General features: G+C 39.7%; 1 protein-coding gene across 4 annotated transcripts in view; it reads right to left on the reverse strand.

Annotated features, from left to right (window-relative positions):
• LOC126250572 (E3 ubiquitin-protein ligase Bre1) overlaps positions 1-16,064 on the reverse strand; it is a 260,407-nt gene that overhangs the window by 77,620 nt on the left and 166,723 nt on the right. For all 4 annotated transcript variants that reach the window (XM_049951572.1, XM_049951573.1, XM_049951571.1 and 1 more), the window contains exon 12: positions 2,309-2,462. In XM_049951572.1, coding sequence (XP_049807529.1) covers positions 2,309-2,462 — 154 coding nt within the window. The remainder of the gene's footprint in view (positions 1-2,308; positions 2,463-16,064) is intronic.

Below are 16,064 nucleotides of genomic sequence, written 5' to 3' on the forward strand. Positions count from 1 at the left end.
CAAATCCCTCACCTGGTTCAAATTCATTGAAGGTGTCTTCATAATCTGGATTGAGTGTGAGAACACCCTAACCATGTTCCTGTGGAGTCTCAACACCTCTCCCATTCATGTCACCTGGTCATCCTCAGTCCACTAAGCCACCTACCTTGACATTGACCACCACCTCAGAGATGGCTACATCAATAGGTCCGTCAACATTAAACTTAACAACCACCAACAATATTTCCACTTCGATAGCTACCACCCATTCCACAGCAAGAAGTCCCTTCCATACAACCCAGCCAACCATGACATTTTTGAGGACTGTTTTATACAGAACAAACAAAAGTGTATATTAAACTATGCTATTACACTTGGATGCCTCTGCCTTAATCTACATTTCAAGATAATTTTCATTAATATTAAGGCAACTATCACAGCCAATAATGAATTTCTGAATTCCATCCTGATACTGGATTTGCCAATCACTTTTGAACAGATGTTTTGAAAGCACGACTTCCGGCAATTTAGATGATCTGCAATAATTTGTAAATACACCTCTCGAAACTCGAGGAAATTCATTAGACAAGGATGAAACAGTAAAGCATCCGTTTTCTTGAACTTTTACACTGCTTTGGGCATGAAGTCTTCAGTGATGGCAGATGGTCATGCAGTCTGCACTATAGTGGTGGCAGAAAATGTAACAGCGACATAAATAAACAAGAAAATCAGTTCGACAATTTTGTACCCAGAAGGATATTTTATTGTGCAAGGCCTTATTCCACATAGTTTCAATAATTTCTGTCTTATGGAAACATCACCTCATTCATTACACTGACTAAATAAAACACTTTTCAGCAAATGTGAAGCAACAGAAAATTCCGTAAAGCATACATCTTGCAGAAGCCTCCTCAAATGTCTTTGCTTACACTAGCTTTCTTATATGTTTAATTCTGAGTGATATATGTGGCTAATAACAAAAGTCAGTTTCAAATTAATAGTGATTTGCAAAAGACTAAAATACAAAACAAACTAATATCAAGAATCTTTCTCTGACCTACACAAGGTGGTAGAGGCTTTTTTTAATAAGCTATGTGTAGAGATGCAGCTTCAATTCTGAATAAAAATTAAACATATCAGCCTAAAAACTACACAATTATCTATATGCAAGAACTCCAATATTTCATTAGCACCAAGGGAAGAAGTAAATTTGATTTTTTTAATGGAACTCATTTCTTAAGTAATGTAGAATAGTGGGTATTTTTTGAAAGTTATCAGTCTAGTCATGTAAATAATAAACTAGTGGTAGCACATAAACACCAGAAACGTAGCAGCATTGAGAAAGCAACAGCTTTTTCAAAGTTGCAGGTTTTCTGTTAATTTTAATATGCGTATTTGCAATCTGTGAAAGTAGATAATATGTTAATAATAATCACTACCACCAACATGCAGTTTTCAGTCACTGGCAGGGTTTGCTTGGTACTCAAGTCTCTCCACCTTCTCTGTCTTACCACAATTTCTATTTTGGATTTCAGAATGCTTTTTTCCCCACCATTTAGCCACCTGTCCCTTGGCCTTACCCTTAGTCTCTTGCTCTCCATCTTCATGTTGTGCATCTCCCAAGGCATCCTCATCTTGTCCATTCTCTTCACATGCCTATATCATTTTAATTTTTTTCCACAATCTTCTCTTGTAGGGGTTCCTCGTGTGTTATCTCCCTAACACTTTCATTTTCATATTTTCTATTTCTGTTACTCCTATGTAATTTTTAGGACAGAATGGGTTCAACACACGGAAACTAGAAAATATAGCTGTGAATTACCCTGCAGAGAGAAATTTTTATACATAATCTTTTCTTGGTAACACGAAATGCCATAACTATCAAGATCCTATGTCTACCTAGAAGGAAATGTAATAAACAGATATTTCTGAACATAACTTCAAACCTAAAGCATATCTTGTGGAGAAGGTCTATTAAGTATAGATTTTATAAGCCTCAATAATACATCTCCAGTGAGTACAAGTTTGATCAGCTTAATGAAATAATAATGGAGAAGGAAACATTTTTCAATATCTCACTGAATATTTGTACCTTTTTATTGCAAATTATAAATTCACTGTTCTGAGTAACTTTTTGACAGTGACAAATGCTAGGAACACAAAGCAGCTATTTGGATGCTGTTACGGAGAAATGTTTCAGCATGGACAGGAGTAAAAGCAAAAGGACAATCACACAGAGGGCATACCTGAATGTTACAAAAGGCAAAGCAAAGTCTTGTTCAAAATGAAACAGGATAAACAAAATGAATTCTGTGATGCATAAACAAACCTGTATTTTTTTCAATTGTTGTCTGAGATCTTCGACTTCGGCTCGGGCCTTCTTCTCTGCTGCCATAAGCTGTACCTTGTCTCTCTGTTCCTTACTAACACCTTTATACATATCCAGAAGCAATTTCATCTCCTTCTGGTCATTCAGTGCTTTCCTTGAAAATGATGATCATGAAATTAGTAGATAAGACTAACAGGTAACCAAACATGCAATATATTTGACTGGAGGGTACTGTGTGTAATCACAATACAGGAAGACTTACTGCAACAAGGACAGAAGGGATATGGTATAGAAAATGTGCATAGGTGGATTGCACACTCTAAAATAAGACTATAGCACACAAATATGTAGATGAGACAGTCTTGTGGCAGCCATCCTTTTTTGAATTGTTTGGCACATGTCAACTTGGATGCTGGGAGCAACTGTATTTGACGTCATACATGCTCTTGCGGGCTTCTCTTGCTTGAATCGCATTATCATTTAATTATCCGATGCAGGACCATGGCACGTGAACATGAGCTCGTAAGATGTATGCAAGTGAAGCTAGATTCCAAGGAACATGTCTCAAGTGTGAATAATTATGTTTGTTACAGTATTAGAGAAATATTTTCATTAGCAGTTAATCAGGATGGAAATCTTGCTGGTTTTACGTACTATGACACGAGATCCACTCATATCCCATTCAGTTCCATTACAATATGTTTCACAGTAAACTTTACTACTGGTAGTTGTTCCACCACTGACAGCATTTTTGCCACTCTCCTTCCAAAGTACGTTCTCCTTGTTGTCATTACACTATTGGACATTCAGTACTTCTTGAACCCTCTGATGATAGAATCTGGTGATTTGTATGCCAGGAATAGAGAATCCACTCACACACAAGACTGACTGATGGCCTTTTAATCTTGTGAAATCGAGAAAGTACATCATCCTCTTCTAAAAGCTAATTGGAATAGTGTTTTTGGATACAGTCTTTAAAAGGCTTGTGTACAACATCAAGCACCAGCAATTCAACTTTATTTCAGGTGTGAGGTGATTTTAAAGGCATCCAACACTAGCACAGGTCTCTTAATAAGCAGTGTACCATGCCTGTTATTCCACACAGTAGTTAGCCAGACAATCATTAACTCTGTTGTCAATCAGCCTTTCTCTTGGAAACAAATCGTTAATGGCTTAGGGAAATTTTTGCTTTGGTGAAGTTTTATGCTTCCAAAAACATAAGGGCAAGATTTTTTCCCCACTGCAGAAATTGTTAAACACTGTGATAATCCTTTGTTATTTATTTAATCCTTTGTTATTTATTCTCAATGAGATACTTTTCACTTCTTTATGTTCCACTGGTATACTACTAGGCATGTCCCAAAAGACAGGCCCTGCCAGTTCAATGTAAGAGGTGGGAGTCTTGCTTCCACAACTGGGTTACGTGCTTTTGGCAGTTGAAGAATTTCTTAGTAAAATCTTATGGCATCTTCTGTACTAGCGAAGAACTTTTCAGATAAAGGAGCCACTTACGCACATAAATCTGGAGCACCATCAATAATCCCACAAATTTTGTCTGTGGAATGTACAAGATTTCCTTCCAAAGTCTTTGAATGGATTATTTGGGGAGAGAGAGAGAGAGAGAGAGAGAGAGAGAGAGAGAGAGAGAGAGAGGGGGGGGGGGCATATTACATCTTTCCTTTTATTTTGTACGATGAAAAGCACCCTAGCATCAAGTTCAGGATATTTACCCGCTTTGGCTGCCTGTAGGATTTCCTTGAAGAAACGAAAATTTGGAGCTTATCCTTCAATGCAGTTCAATGTCGCAGATTAGATTCGTCCACAACACACTCATTGCTACCTTCTCTATTACACATATTCTTTGCAATTTGCACGTTTCAAATTTACATCACCACTTATCCTAGTTCCAAAGTATCTTCATTTCATTTTGATGTTGTGGCTCACTGGTAGAGACTTAAATTCTTCCCTTCAGTTAGAGGAAAACTGTTTCTGCCCTGTTATGTGAAATAACAGAAATATGAACACAATAACAGTTACTATCTAAATGAAACTTCAGGAACCAATCATGGCTAAACTGTTACCCAATGATTAATTCTGAAAAAGAAACGAACTGTACAGTTGAAGTTCGCATGACATTCAAATTACCTGATGATTGTATGGACACAGGGATAAGTTGCAACCTAATTTTTTAAAGGCCGAATTTTGATGAAAAGTGTTCAGGCCAATATGGTACTATCTCAGAAAAGTTATTCAGTAAAATATAAAGTTTGCATTACAATGAAAATATGAATAATGTTTATATTAAGTGCTAGATAAAAGGCTCCCACCTCTGTCAGGACTACAGTAATACTTATATATTGTCAACAATAGCAAATATGTCGTGCAGCAGCCAGCAGACACAAATTAAAAATATTTGAGAGGTGGTATTTACGTATTTATTTCCATCTTCGAGCATTTTGCATGCTACTTATGTCCAGAATTTGTACAAATTAAATAATACACAATGATACATAATAATAATAAGTAATAATATAACATAGTAATAAAGATAACAAATCATACGGATCTGCATAGAAACATACAAATATAAGTTAAAATTTGAGACAATCTTTTGCACATTCAAAGAATTCGTCTATGATAAGAAGCCTTCTTTTTAAACTTATTGTTCACAACAATTCAGGATGTTTTTAATGAGGTAGTATGCAACTCTGGTGGCAGTGCACTGAAAAGTTTAACACCAAAGGATTGTAGTTATTATGAGTCTTGATTAGTCTAGTAAATGGCTGGTCAACGATTTCTTTGTGACGTGTTATGATAATGGAGTGATTGCCTTAATTTGTAGATCTCTTGGTTTTTCCTCAGTAGACTAGGAAGCTAAGAATAAACAATGATGGGATTGAAACTTCCTGGCAGATTAAAACTGTGTGCCGGACCGAGACTCGAACTCGGGACCTCTGCCTTTCGCGGGCAAGTGCTCTACCACCTGAGCTACCCAAGCACTACTCACGCTCCGTCCTCACAGCTATACTTCTGCCAGTATCTCGTCTCCTATCTTCCAAACTTTACAGAAGCTCTCCTGCGAACCTGTGAGGACGGGGCGTGAGTCGTGCTTGGGTAGCTCAGATGGTAGAGCACTTGCCCGTGAAAGGCAGAGGTCCCGAGTTCGAGTCTCGGTCCGGCACACAGTTTTAATCTGCCAGGAAGTTTCATATCAGCGCACACTCCGCTGCAGAGTGAAAATCCCATTCTGGAATTGTCATGGCACCCAGTTACTTGAAAAGTGGCCAACAGGATACATTGTTTTAGAAAACTAGTTACACATCTGCCACATGCAAACTCTTTGCCCCAAAGCAGTATGGATATGAAAAAACACTTAATCAAGGCTAAACATATTTCCAGTAAAGCATGCTCAAAGTTTATGTAACACATGTAGGAGTTGATAGTTTAATGCATATGGAGTATGTGCTGTGCTTCCAAGTTTATCTGCAATCCAGATGAACACCCAGATGTTAACAGTCATACAATGATAGTATTGCATACACTAAAGAACACATTTTCAGTTTTATTCTGATTTACAGTTAATCCATTGTCTTTGAACCATACTGGAAATTAGTAGGTTGCCTTTGCTTTGTTCCTGTACATCCTCTATGTCATTCCCAGCTGCAATTAAAATCGAAACATCAGCATAAAGAACACAAATACATGGCACGATACTAGGCAGGACAGTAATACAAACAATAAAGATCACAGCACAAGTCTTGAGGCTCCAATCTTGTGAAACCAGAACATCTATCATTAAAATGTACCTTCTGCTTCCTATTGTCAAGATATGACACTTGAAGAGATAATTCTGAACTGTTAATGCCACAGTATCTCAGTTTGCTAGAATTCGACGACTCACATTAAAATTGTGTTCTTCAACATAGGGTATCATTGTTATTTACACTGTAAAACTGAAACTGAGGAGTGAGTGAACTTGATTCTATTTTGTTGTTTTTGATTAGGCATTATACATTACACACTGTTAAAACTAGTAAATATTTAAAATCAAATGTAGAAAATACATCTTTGTTTACAGTATTGGGTCTTATAATTAACATATGTGACACACATAACTATAACATTAAAAGTACATAGTTGTTTAAGCCCCCCCCCATGAACCATGGACCTTGCCATTGGTGGGGAGGCTTGCGTGCCTCAGCGATACACATAGGTTTACCGTAGGTGCAACCACAATGGCGGGGTATCTGTTGAGAGGCCAGACAAACATGTGGTTCCTGAAGAGGGGCAGCAGCCTTTTCAGTAGTTGCAGGGCCAACAGTCTGGATGATTGACTGATCTGGCCTTGTAACACCAACCAAAATGGCCTTGCTGTGCTGGTACTGTGAACGGCCAAGTGCATGCAGCTTTACTGTATGGTTAAATGATGATGGCGTCTTCTTGGGTAAAATATTCCAGAGGTAAAACAGCCCCCATTTGGGGGGTCGTTATCAGGAGAAAGAAAACTGGCGTTCTACAGATAGGAGTGTGGAATGTCAGATCCCTTAATCGGGCAGGTAGATTAGAAAATTTAAAAAGGGAAATGGATAGGTTAAAGTTAGATTTAGTGGGAATTACTGAAGTTCGGTGGCAGGAGGAACAAGACTTTTGCTCAGGTGAATACAGGGTTATAAATAAAAATCAAATAGGGGTAATGGAGGAGTAGGTTTGATAATGAATAAAAAAATAGGACTGCGGGTAAGCTACCACAAACAGCATAGTGAACGCCTTATCGTGGCCAAGATAGACACGAAGCCCATGCCTACTACAGTAGTACAAGTTTATATGCCAAGTAGCTCTGCAGCTGATGATGACATTGATGAAATGTATGATGAGATAAAAGAAATCATTCAGGTAGTGAAGGGAGATGAAAATTTAATAGTCATGGGTGACTGGAATTCGAGAGTAGGAAAATGGAGAGGAGACATAGTAGGTGAATATGGACTGGAGGGGAGGGGGGGGAGGGGGGGGGGTAAGAAATGAAAGAGGAAGCAGTCTGGTAGAATTTTACACAGAGCATAACTTAATCATAGCTAACACTTGGTTCAAGAATCATAAAAGAAGGTTGTATACATGGAAGAATCCTGGAGATACTAAAAGGTTTCAGATAGATTATATAATGGTAAGACAGAGATTTAGGAACCAGGTTTTAAACTGTAAGACATTTCCAGGGGCAGATGTGGTACTACAGAAGAATGCTGAAGATTAGATGGGTAAATCACATAACTAATGAGGAGGTATTGAATAGAATTGGGGAGAAAAGGAGTTTGTGGCACAACTTGACTAGAAGAAGGGATTGGTTGGTAGGACATGTTCTGAGGCATCAAGGGATCACCTATTTAGTGTTGGAGGGCAGCGTGGTGGGTAAAAATCGTAGGAGACCCAGAGATGAATACACTAAGCAGCTTCAGAAGGATGTAGGCTGCAGTACGTTCTGGGAGATGAAGCAGCTTGCACAGGATAGAGTAGCATGGAGAGCTGCATCAATCCAGTCTCAGTACTGAAGACCACAACAACAACAGTTGTTAAAGAAGGCAGTTTGTGTGTGATATGAGAGAAAATCTTTCGAAAATTTTTAGACTAGCTTTATTTGCCAGCTTCCACTGTTTTTTGAGAACTGTGTGTGATAATGTACTTTAACTTGTAAATATTTCTGTTTCTTATAATGTAGTCATAATATTGCTCTTAATTGCAGAGTGAACGACATACAGACTGCTTTCATTGACTTGCATGGAGTGTCTCCTCAGAAATGTGGTGCTTATTGCTGTACACACTTTTAAAGCATGAAGGAATTATTAGAATTTCAGAAAAACTGGATGACTTATTCAAGGGAAATAGCTTCACAAATTGAGCAAGTTGATAATGTGTTGGGCAACATCTTGCCCTTATGCAAGCAGTAATTTGACTTGGCACTGATTGATAGAGTAGTTGTGTGCTCTCCTGGGGGTAGTGTGCCAAATTCTGTTCAATGTTGTCAAAATCCCAAGTTGGTTGGAAGAGCCTGCTTGTAATGCCCCAAACATTCTCAATTGAGGAGAGATCCAGCAGTCTTGCTGGCCAAGGTAGGGTTTGGAAAGTAGAAATGCAAGCAGGAGGAACACTCGCTGTGTGTGGGCGACATTATCTTGCTGAAATGGAAGCCCAGGATGGCTTGCCATGAAGGGCAACAAAGTGGGGCATTGAATATTGTTGACATACCACTGGTTGTAAGGGTTTCATGGATGACAACCAAATGAAATAAGTAGTACCCCAGACAATCACTCCTAGTTGTCAGGCCATACAGCTGGTAACAATCAGGTTGCTATCCGACTGCTGTGCGGTGCATCTTGAGATACTTATTCGTCGGTCATCAGGGCTCAATTTGAAGCAGGACTCATCACTGAAGACAATTCTGCTCCAGTCAATGAGATTCCATGCAGTAGATGTGTCTGAAGATGCTCCAGACAACAGTGGAATAGCAACATGACTGTCGCCCGACAACCTGGAGTGATGGTCTGGAGTGCCATTTCTTTTCATAGCAGGATTCCTTTTGTTGTCATCAGTGGCACCATTATAGGAAGGTAGTACACTCGTACTATTCTACATCCCATTTTGTTGTCCTTCATGGTAAGCCATCCTGAGCTTACATTTCACCTAGATAATGCCCACTTGCATATGGCAAGAACTGCTACTGCTTGTGATTAGCAAGGTCACCAGATCTCTCCCCAACTGAGAATCTGTCATCTTCTTCCTGGGCTTTACTCCACTTTTCAAATTTCTCCTTGGTTTCCTTTACTGCTTTTCCAATATATAGATTTAATAACATTGAGAATAAGACTACAATCCTGTCTCACCCCCTTCTCAATCACAGTTTCTTTTTCATGTCATTCGACCGTTATAACTACAATCTGCTTTCTGGACATGTTGTGAATAACCTTTCACTCCCTATACTTCCCTCCTGCTACCTACTATATTTCACAGAGTGTAGTCCACTCAACAGTGTCGAAAGCTTTCTCTATATCTATAAATACTATAAATGTAGGTTTGCCTTGGTTCAACTAATTTTCCAGGGTACGTCACAGGGTCAGTTTGCCTCACATGTTCCAGAACCGAAATTGATCTTCCACTCTTACTTTTTCCATTCTTCTTTAAATAATGTGTCAGTATTCTGCAACAATGACTTAGTAAATTGATGGTTTGATAGCATTCATACCATTCATTTTCCAACATTCTCAGACAGCCTTTGAACCTAATGCCTGCAGTTGCAAACCAAAATCTTCATAGATAGGGGACTGAGGATATAATACCACGTAACTGACAAGGCGCTGCAGGGGTGGGTTGCAGAGTTGTAGCACGCAAGGATGAACCATGCTTACATTTACACGCCTTTTCTCCCACAGCTTGGCCTGCATAGGTGCCTTCAACACCTATAGTGAACACACATCCTCCTCCGCTTTTCTTTGTCCATTTTCTCGACCCCCTCTCTCTTACCACATCATCCTTTCATACTTTCCCTCTTCCTTTTCCTTTTCCATCTGCACACTACCCCTCTACAGTTTGCACCCGCCTCATGTTTCTCCCCCTCCTCCCCTCTCTCTCCATTTCCTCCTCTACCTAGCTCCCTTCATCTCGTCCTCTATCCATGTCAACCTGTCCCCACCCACACTCATCAGCAACTGCAACACAGTTGCATAAAGCAGGTTGACATTCCTCCTACAACATGTCAGTCATGCAGGGCAATCTACAAATCAGAGACCTGAAAAGCATTCATTTGCTCCAGGTGTAAAGGCCACCATGCAAAGTAGGTTGATAAAGCAGGTCAATAGTAGTCCAACGTAACATGCCTGTTGTGCAAAGCAGCCTACATGTCGGGGCCTGGAGAACCGTTTCTTGTCCATGACAAGTAGGCTACCCAGGAAAGCAAGCTGAATTGGCAGGATGATACTATTCCTACAGAACATTCCAGCTGTGCAGGGCGACCTATATGGCTCTAGCGGGGGAGAGGTGGGGGGGGGGGGCAAACAACATGATGTTTTGCCCATTTTCCCACTCCTACTGGTGCTAAGGAGTTATAAACCAGAAAGTGGTCATACTCTTGAGGCCCACTGTTTCTGTGCCAAATTTGGTTGAAATTGATCCAGGGGTTTGGGAGAAGATTCTAGATATACGAACACACACACTATGCTATATCTATAAACAGATACTGATTTTCATTTACACATCCGAATATATGTCAACTTCAAAGTGATTTCTGCCATAGAGCAGCACAGAACTCAAAACATACAACCACTGACTACTACTCCATCCTGTAGACAAAGCTATCTGATAAAACAAAATTGGTAATTGTGAAGAACAATAAACCGTTTAAAAACATATCACCACAGCTAATGAGGTATAAATGTGTTCATTTTTAGGTGCCCTCGAGATTTTTGTCGGAAGCAAGATCAAATAAACTGTTCGCATTATACACTGATCAAACGGATACCAATCGATATAAACCAGTTCAGGCGATAGCAGCATCACCTTCTGAGGTATGAATGTTAGTCAGACACATGCACCGTGCATGTAGTATCAGCGAGCGTGTTGTCCTTGTACAGAGTGAGGTAGAGGTGCCATCTGTCTGAGTTTGACTGAGGGCAGATTGTTATGGCCCAAAGGCTCTGCACAAGCATTTCAGAAATTCCATTACTTGTTGGGTGTTCAAGGAGTGCTGTGGTGAGTGTCTTCAACATATGGAGAAACCAAAGTGAAACCACATCCAGATGTCATGGGGTTGGGTGGCTAATCTCATTACAAATGTCAGACGCCAAAGGCTGGGCAGACAGGTAAAACAGGACAGGCGGCGAACTCTGGCGGAACTAACATCAGACTTTAATGTCAGGCACAGCAAATGTGTGTGTGAACACAAAAGTGCAGCTAACGCTCCTAATGAAAGGCCCCCCACAGCCAATGACCCACGCATGTGCCAATATTAGAACCATGACATCAGCAACTACAGCTGAAATGGGCACGTGACCATCAGCACTGGATGTTGGCACAGTGGCAGAGTGTCTGATGAATCCCAATAGCTTCTTCTCCTGCTGATAGGCAGACGCGAATCTGTCATCTTCCAGGGGAACAGTTCCTTGACACCTATACTGAGGGAAGCACACCAGCTGGCAGCGACTCCCATTACACTCTAGGGGACATTTCATGTGGGTCCAGTGGAGCTGATGCAAGGCACCATGACAGTCAAGGGGCATTGTACAGTGGTTGGTACACCCCTTCATGCTGATCATGTTTCCCAATGGCGGTGGCATTTTTCAAGATGATAATGCACCGCGTCACAAGGACAGAAGTGTGATGGAGTGGTTTGTGGAACACAGTGGTGAGTTCCAATTGATGTGCTGGCTCCCCAAATTGTCAGATCTGAACCCAATCAAACACATCTGAAATGTGACTGAACATTGTGCCAGAACACATCACTCCCTCCCAGGAATTTGTGGGAATTCGGTGACTTTTGTGTGTGCAGACGTGGTGCCAGCGCCTTCCACTGATCAATCCAGGCTTCAATGCTTCATGCCATGGTGTGTCACCGTTGTTATCTGTGCCAAATAGTGACATACTTGCTATTAGGAAGATGGTTACAATGTCGTGGCTGATCCGTGTGTGTTACATGTCATAGCTGAATTAATTTAGATTCACCTCTCAAGTCAAAGTGTACACTGCAGCCCCCACATAAGCCTCCAACATAGCTGATGTATTACGCTCACAAACACTAACAAACTGTAAAATTTTCCAGTCAGCTGAGTGTGCCACATGAAGTTTATTTATTTTTAATATACCCTGTAAAAGCCTTTTAATCCAAGGGCCAAGTGGGCTGCACAACCATGGCCTTTTTCATGTAATACAGGAAATACTCAGAAGTATAAAATAAGTATTTCAGAATCTCTTCTACATTGGTTACATACTTGTTCTCTGTAACTGATGGCCAACAACAACAATGTCCAGATGAAAATATAGTAAAACCTCACTTTTACACTTTTGCAGGAAAGTGTAAATAGCGGAAAATTACTTTTTACACACTAATGCGTAAGTTCATGAACACAATGGTAGTTCATACATTTTGAGGAAAAAAAAAAGGATTATAGTTTATTGTTTCTTTTAATTCCTTCTGCTGTTCCAGTTCACAAATGCATTTAAATGTTCTAAAGACACATCAAAAAATATAGTAATAGTCTGAAAGCAATTTCAAGACATACAAGACAAGAAGTATATCTTACTTCAAATTATAAAAAGTGTTTCATTGGATGCTAAAAATTATGTATTAGGAGAATATGCAAAACACATGATAGCAATTGGACAATGGGTGCTACTGACTGAGTACATAAGGTAGAGTACCCAATGACAGAACTGCATTCTATGAATGTCTTCCTGAAGCTAAATGCACTTGCGTATTTAGAAATGTGGCAGCATAATGAAATCTAATTTTGCAGGACACGATATAGAGTGAAATGTACAATTTAATTTTAATTGGGCTGTCAGGTCGCATCCTAACCAACACTTTGGAAAATGACGACTTGTGTGCAACAATAACAATTGTATTTTAATTATTTACATTTTGCTATTAAGTTCCCAACAAAACCACTGCTTTGAAAATAGCCATATATTCTAAAAAAACGCCCTGTAACTTGACAAATTCTCACTAAAAATCAAAGTTAGTGCAGCTTTTCAATGAAATAATATGCCAACAATTACCGTGTCGTTAATATACGAACTACTTTTCTAGCAAGAGGTGTCTGATCTGTGGCGATTAGAAGGTAGTTTGTATATTATGCAAAAGCGGCACTACCACAGCTCATTCATCATTGCCAACTTTTTTTCCTTTCAGACTAATACTGAAGTTTTAGCATGACCACATTGTGCTCAATAACACAACTACAAACACTACACACAGTATAGTTATTGTTACATTGGCAGTGTTGGGTGATGAAGCACTAGCAACACAAATTGTTCCCTCTTTTAATAACTTCTACTGATACGGAACCATGGAGAAAAGAGTTCAAGAATGTTTACAAATAATGTTGTAAATATTACTTAAAAGACAACACCTAGTCAGCATCACTATATCCCAGTTATACATTTCTTTCTCTTTCCTACTTTTGTTCAAATGGTTCTGAGCACTATGGGACTTAACATCTGTGGTCATCAGTCCCCTAGAACTTAGAACTACTTAAACCTAACTAACCTAAGTACATCACACACATCCATGCCCAAGGCAGGATTCGAACCTGCGACCGTAGCGGTCACGCGGTTCCAGACTGAAGCTCCTAGAACCGCACGACCACACCGGCCGGCCCACCCTACTTTTGTATCATAAAAAAAGAGAGATAATAATAATATTAATAATAATAATTATAATAATAATAAATGACTTTCAGGTTTTCTCTTCAAAATGACATATGTATGACATCTGTACAATGTTTGGTTCTTGTGCAAAAAATAATTGAAAGTGTGCCCGGACTTTATGTACACCCTGTACATACATTTATGGCTGTTGATCTGCTCTGGATGATGACATGCATGCCTGGGAATTAACACAGATCCATTGGTGACCGCGAACATTTTTCCATGAAGGCACTGACTGCCTTGTCTCACAGAAGGATAAATGTACTAATAGCTGTGGCACTTTTCCTAATATTGTTAAACAGTTTACTCACTTTTTTCCATCCATCTCCTTATCATTTGACTGTCTGTTATAGTATCATTAGCTGTAGAAACGAGTGGCAGAAGAAGCTGAGGTATTTTTGCTGTGCTACTGAAGACAGTTGATCTTTATATAGAAAGTATACAGGTTTTCGACACAGCAAGCTCTTCACACTGTACTCATGCAATAGTGGGTGACCTTCAAGACCATAAAATTCCGAATGACAATCTAAAAACCATTTCAAGTGACAGTGATAGAAATATGTACAAACATGTCAACTCTTTGAAAATAATTATAGTGGAGTTCTTCCACACAGATAAAATGTGGGAGTTATCTAATGCATGATGATATAACTTAAATATAATTTTTGTGTTAAAGAACAAGCCAGTTATTCCACGAATTTTACCGTGTATTTAACAGTCTGCAAATACCTTAATTCTCACAGACTACATTTGAAATTAAAATAGCTTGAAGATGACTTCATTATGACTGGAATGGAATTTTTGTGTTGAAACCAGCAACATTTTGAAAAATATGAAGAGAGAAATACTCCAGGTAGAGCTGAAGGCGTACTTTAATGCAGTGGGCTGCTGCTAACAAGGCTGACTACTCTTACAGCAACATGTCCATGCAAGTCTGTGTTCACAGCCGTAAGGTCTTGCTTCAACCCTAGGATGATGATGATAATGAATTCAAATTCAGTTAATGCTGGCAAAGAGGATGATGATTATGACAATGAAGTCAGTCAATGCTGGCAAAGAGCCATGTCACGTACACCTGGAGAGGCAAGTTGCAGTAGTGTAATACATAACATTTGTTATGAATTTAGTGGAACAGCAACTTTTCAAGCAAGCAGAAAATGTGAAGGTTATCAAATGTTAACTTGCAACAATCAACAAATTGTTGCTGTATCTTGAAAGCAGTTTGGTATCTTTATTTCAGTATACACTCCAAGTGGTTGCTTTCATAGAAAGTGATGTTTTGATGGACGGGCAGTTTAACCTCTTGGACAAGAACTTTTAAGTTATGACAGTGGTTTCTTATTAAGCAATTTCAACTGTGTATAGCTGAAGAGTTATTTTTTCTTGAATTGATTAGATTAATGGGTTCAACGTAAAATTTTCTTTTTCTTTTCAATAATGTGCACTATGTGATCAAAAGTACATTTTTCATATTAGGTGCAGTGTGCTGTCACCTACTGCCAGGTACTCCATGCCAGCGACCTCAGTAGTCAACAGACATTGTGAGAGATCAGACTGGGGTGCTCCATGGAACTCATGGACTTCGATCGTGGTCAGGTGATTGAGTGTCACTTGTGTCATACATCTGTACGCGAGATTTTCAAACTGCTAAACATCCCTAGGTCGATTTTCAAACTGCTAAACATCCCTAGGTCCACTGTTTCCGATGTGAGAGTGAAGTGGACATGTGAAGGGACACATACAGCACAAAAGTGTACAGGCTGACTTCGTCTGTTGACTGACAGAGACCGCCGAGAGTTGAAGAGGGTCGTAATATGTAATCGGCAGAAATCTATCCAGACCAGCACACAGAAATTCCAAACTGCATCAGGAACCACTGCAAATACTATGACAGTTAGGCGGAAGATGAGAAAACTTGGATTTCATGATTGAGCGGCTGCTCATAAGCCACACATCATGCCGGGAAATGCCAAACGACACCTCACTTTGTGTAAGGAGTGTAAACATTAGGCAATTGAGCAGTGCAAAAAATGTTGTGTGGAGTGACGAATCACAGTACACAATATGGCGATCCGATGGCAGGGTGTGGGTATGGCAAATGCCCGGTGAACATCTGCCAGCGTGTGTAGTGCCAACAGTAAAATTCGGAGGTGGTGGTGGTGGTGGTATGGTGTAGTCGTGTTATTCATGGAGGCGACTTGCACCCCTTGTTGTTTTGCATGGCACTATCACAGCACAGGTATACACTGATGTTTTCGGCACCTTCTTGCTTCCAAATGTTGAAGAGCAATTCAGGGATGGCGATTGCATCTTTCAACATGATCGAGCACCTGTTCATAATACACAGCCT

The sequence above is a fragment of the Schistocerca nitens genome, chromosome 1 (assembly GCF_023898315.1).
Source record: "Schistocerca nitens isolate TAMUIC-IGC-003100 chromosome 1, iqSchNite1.1, whole genome shotgun sequence".
NCBI lineage: Eukaryota > Metazoa > Arthropoda > Insecta > Orthoptera > Acrididae > Schistocerca > Schistocerca nitens.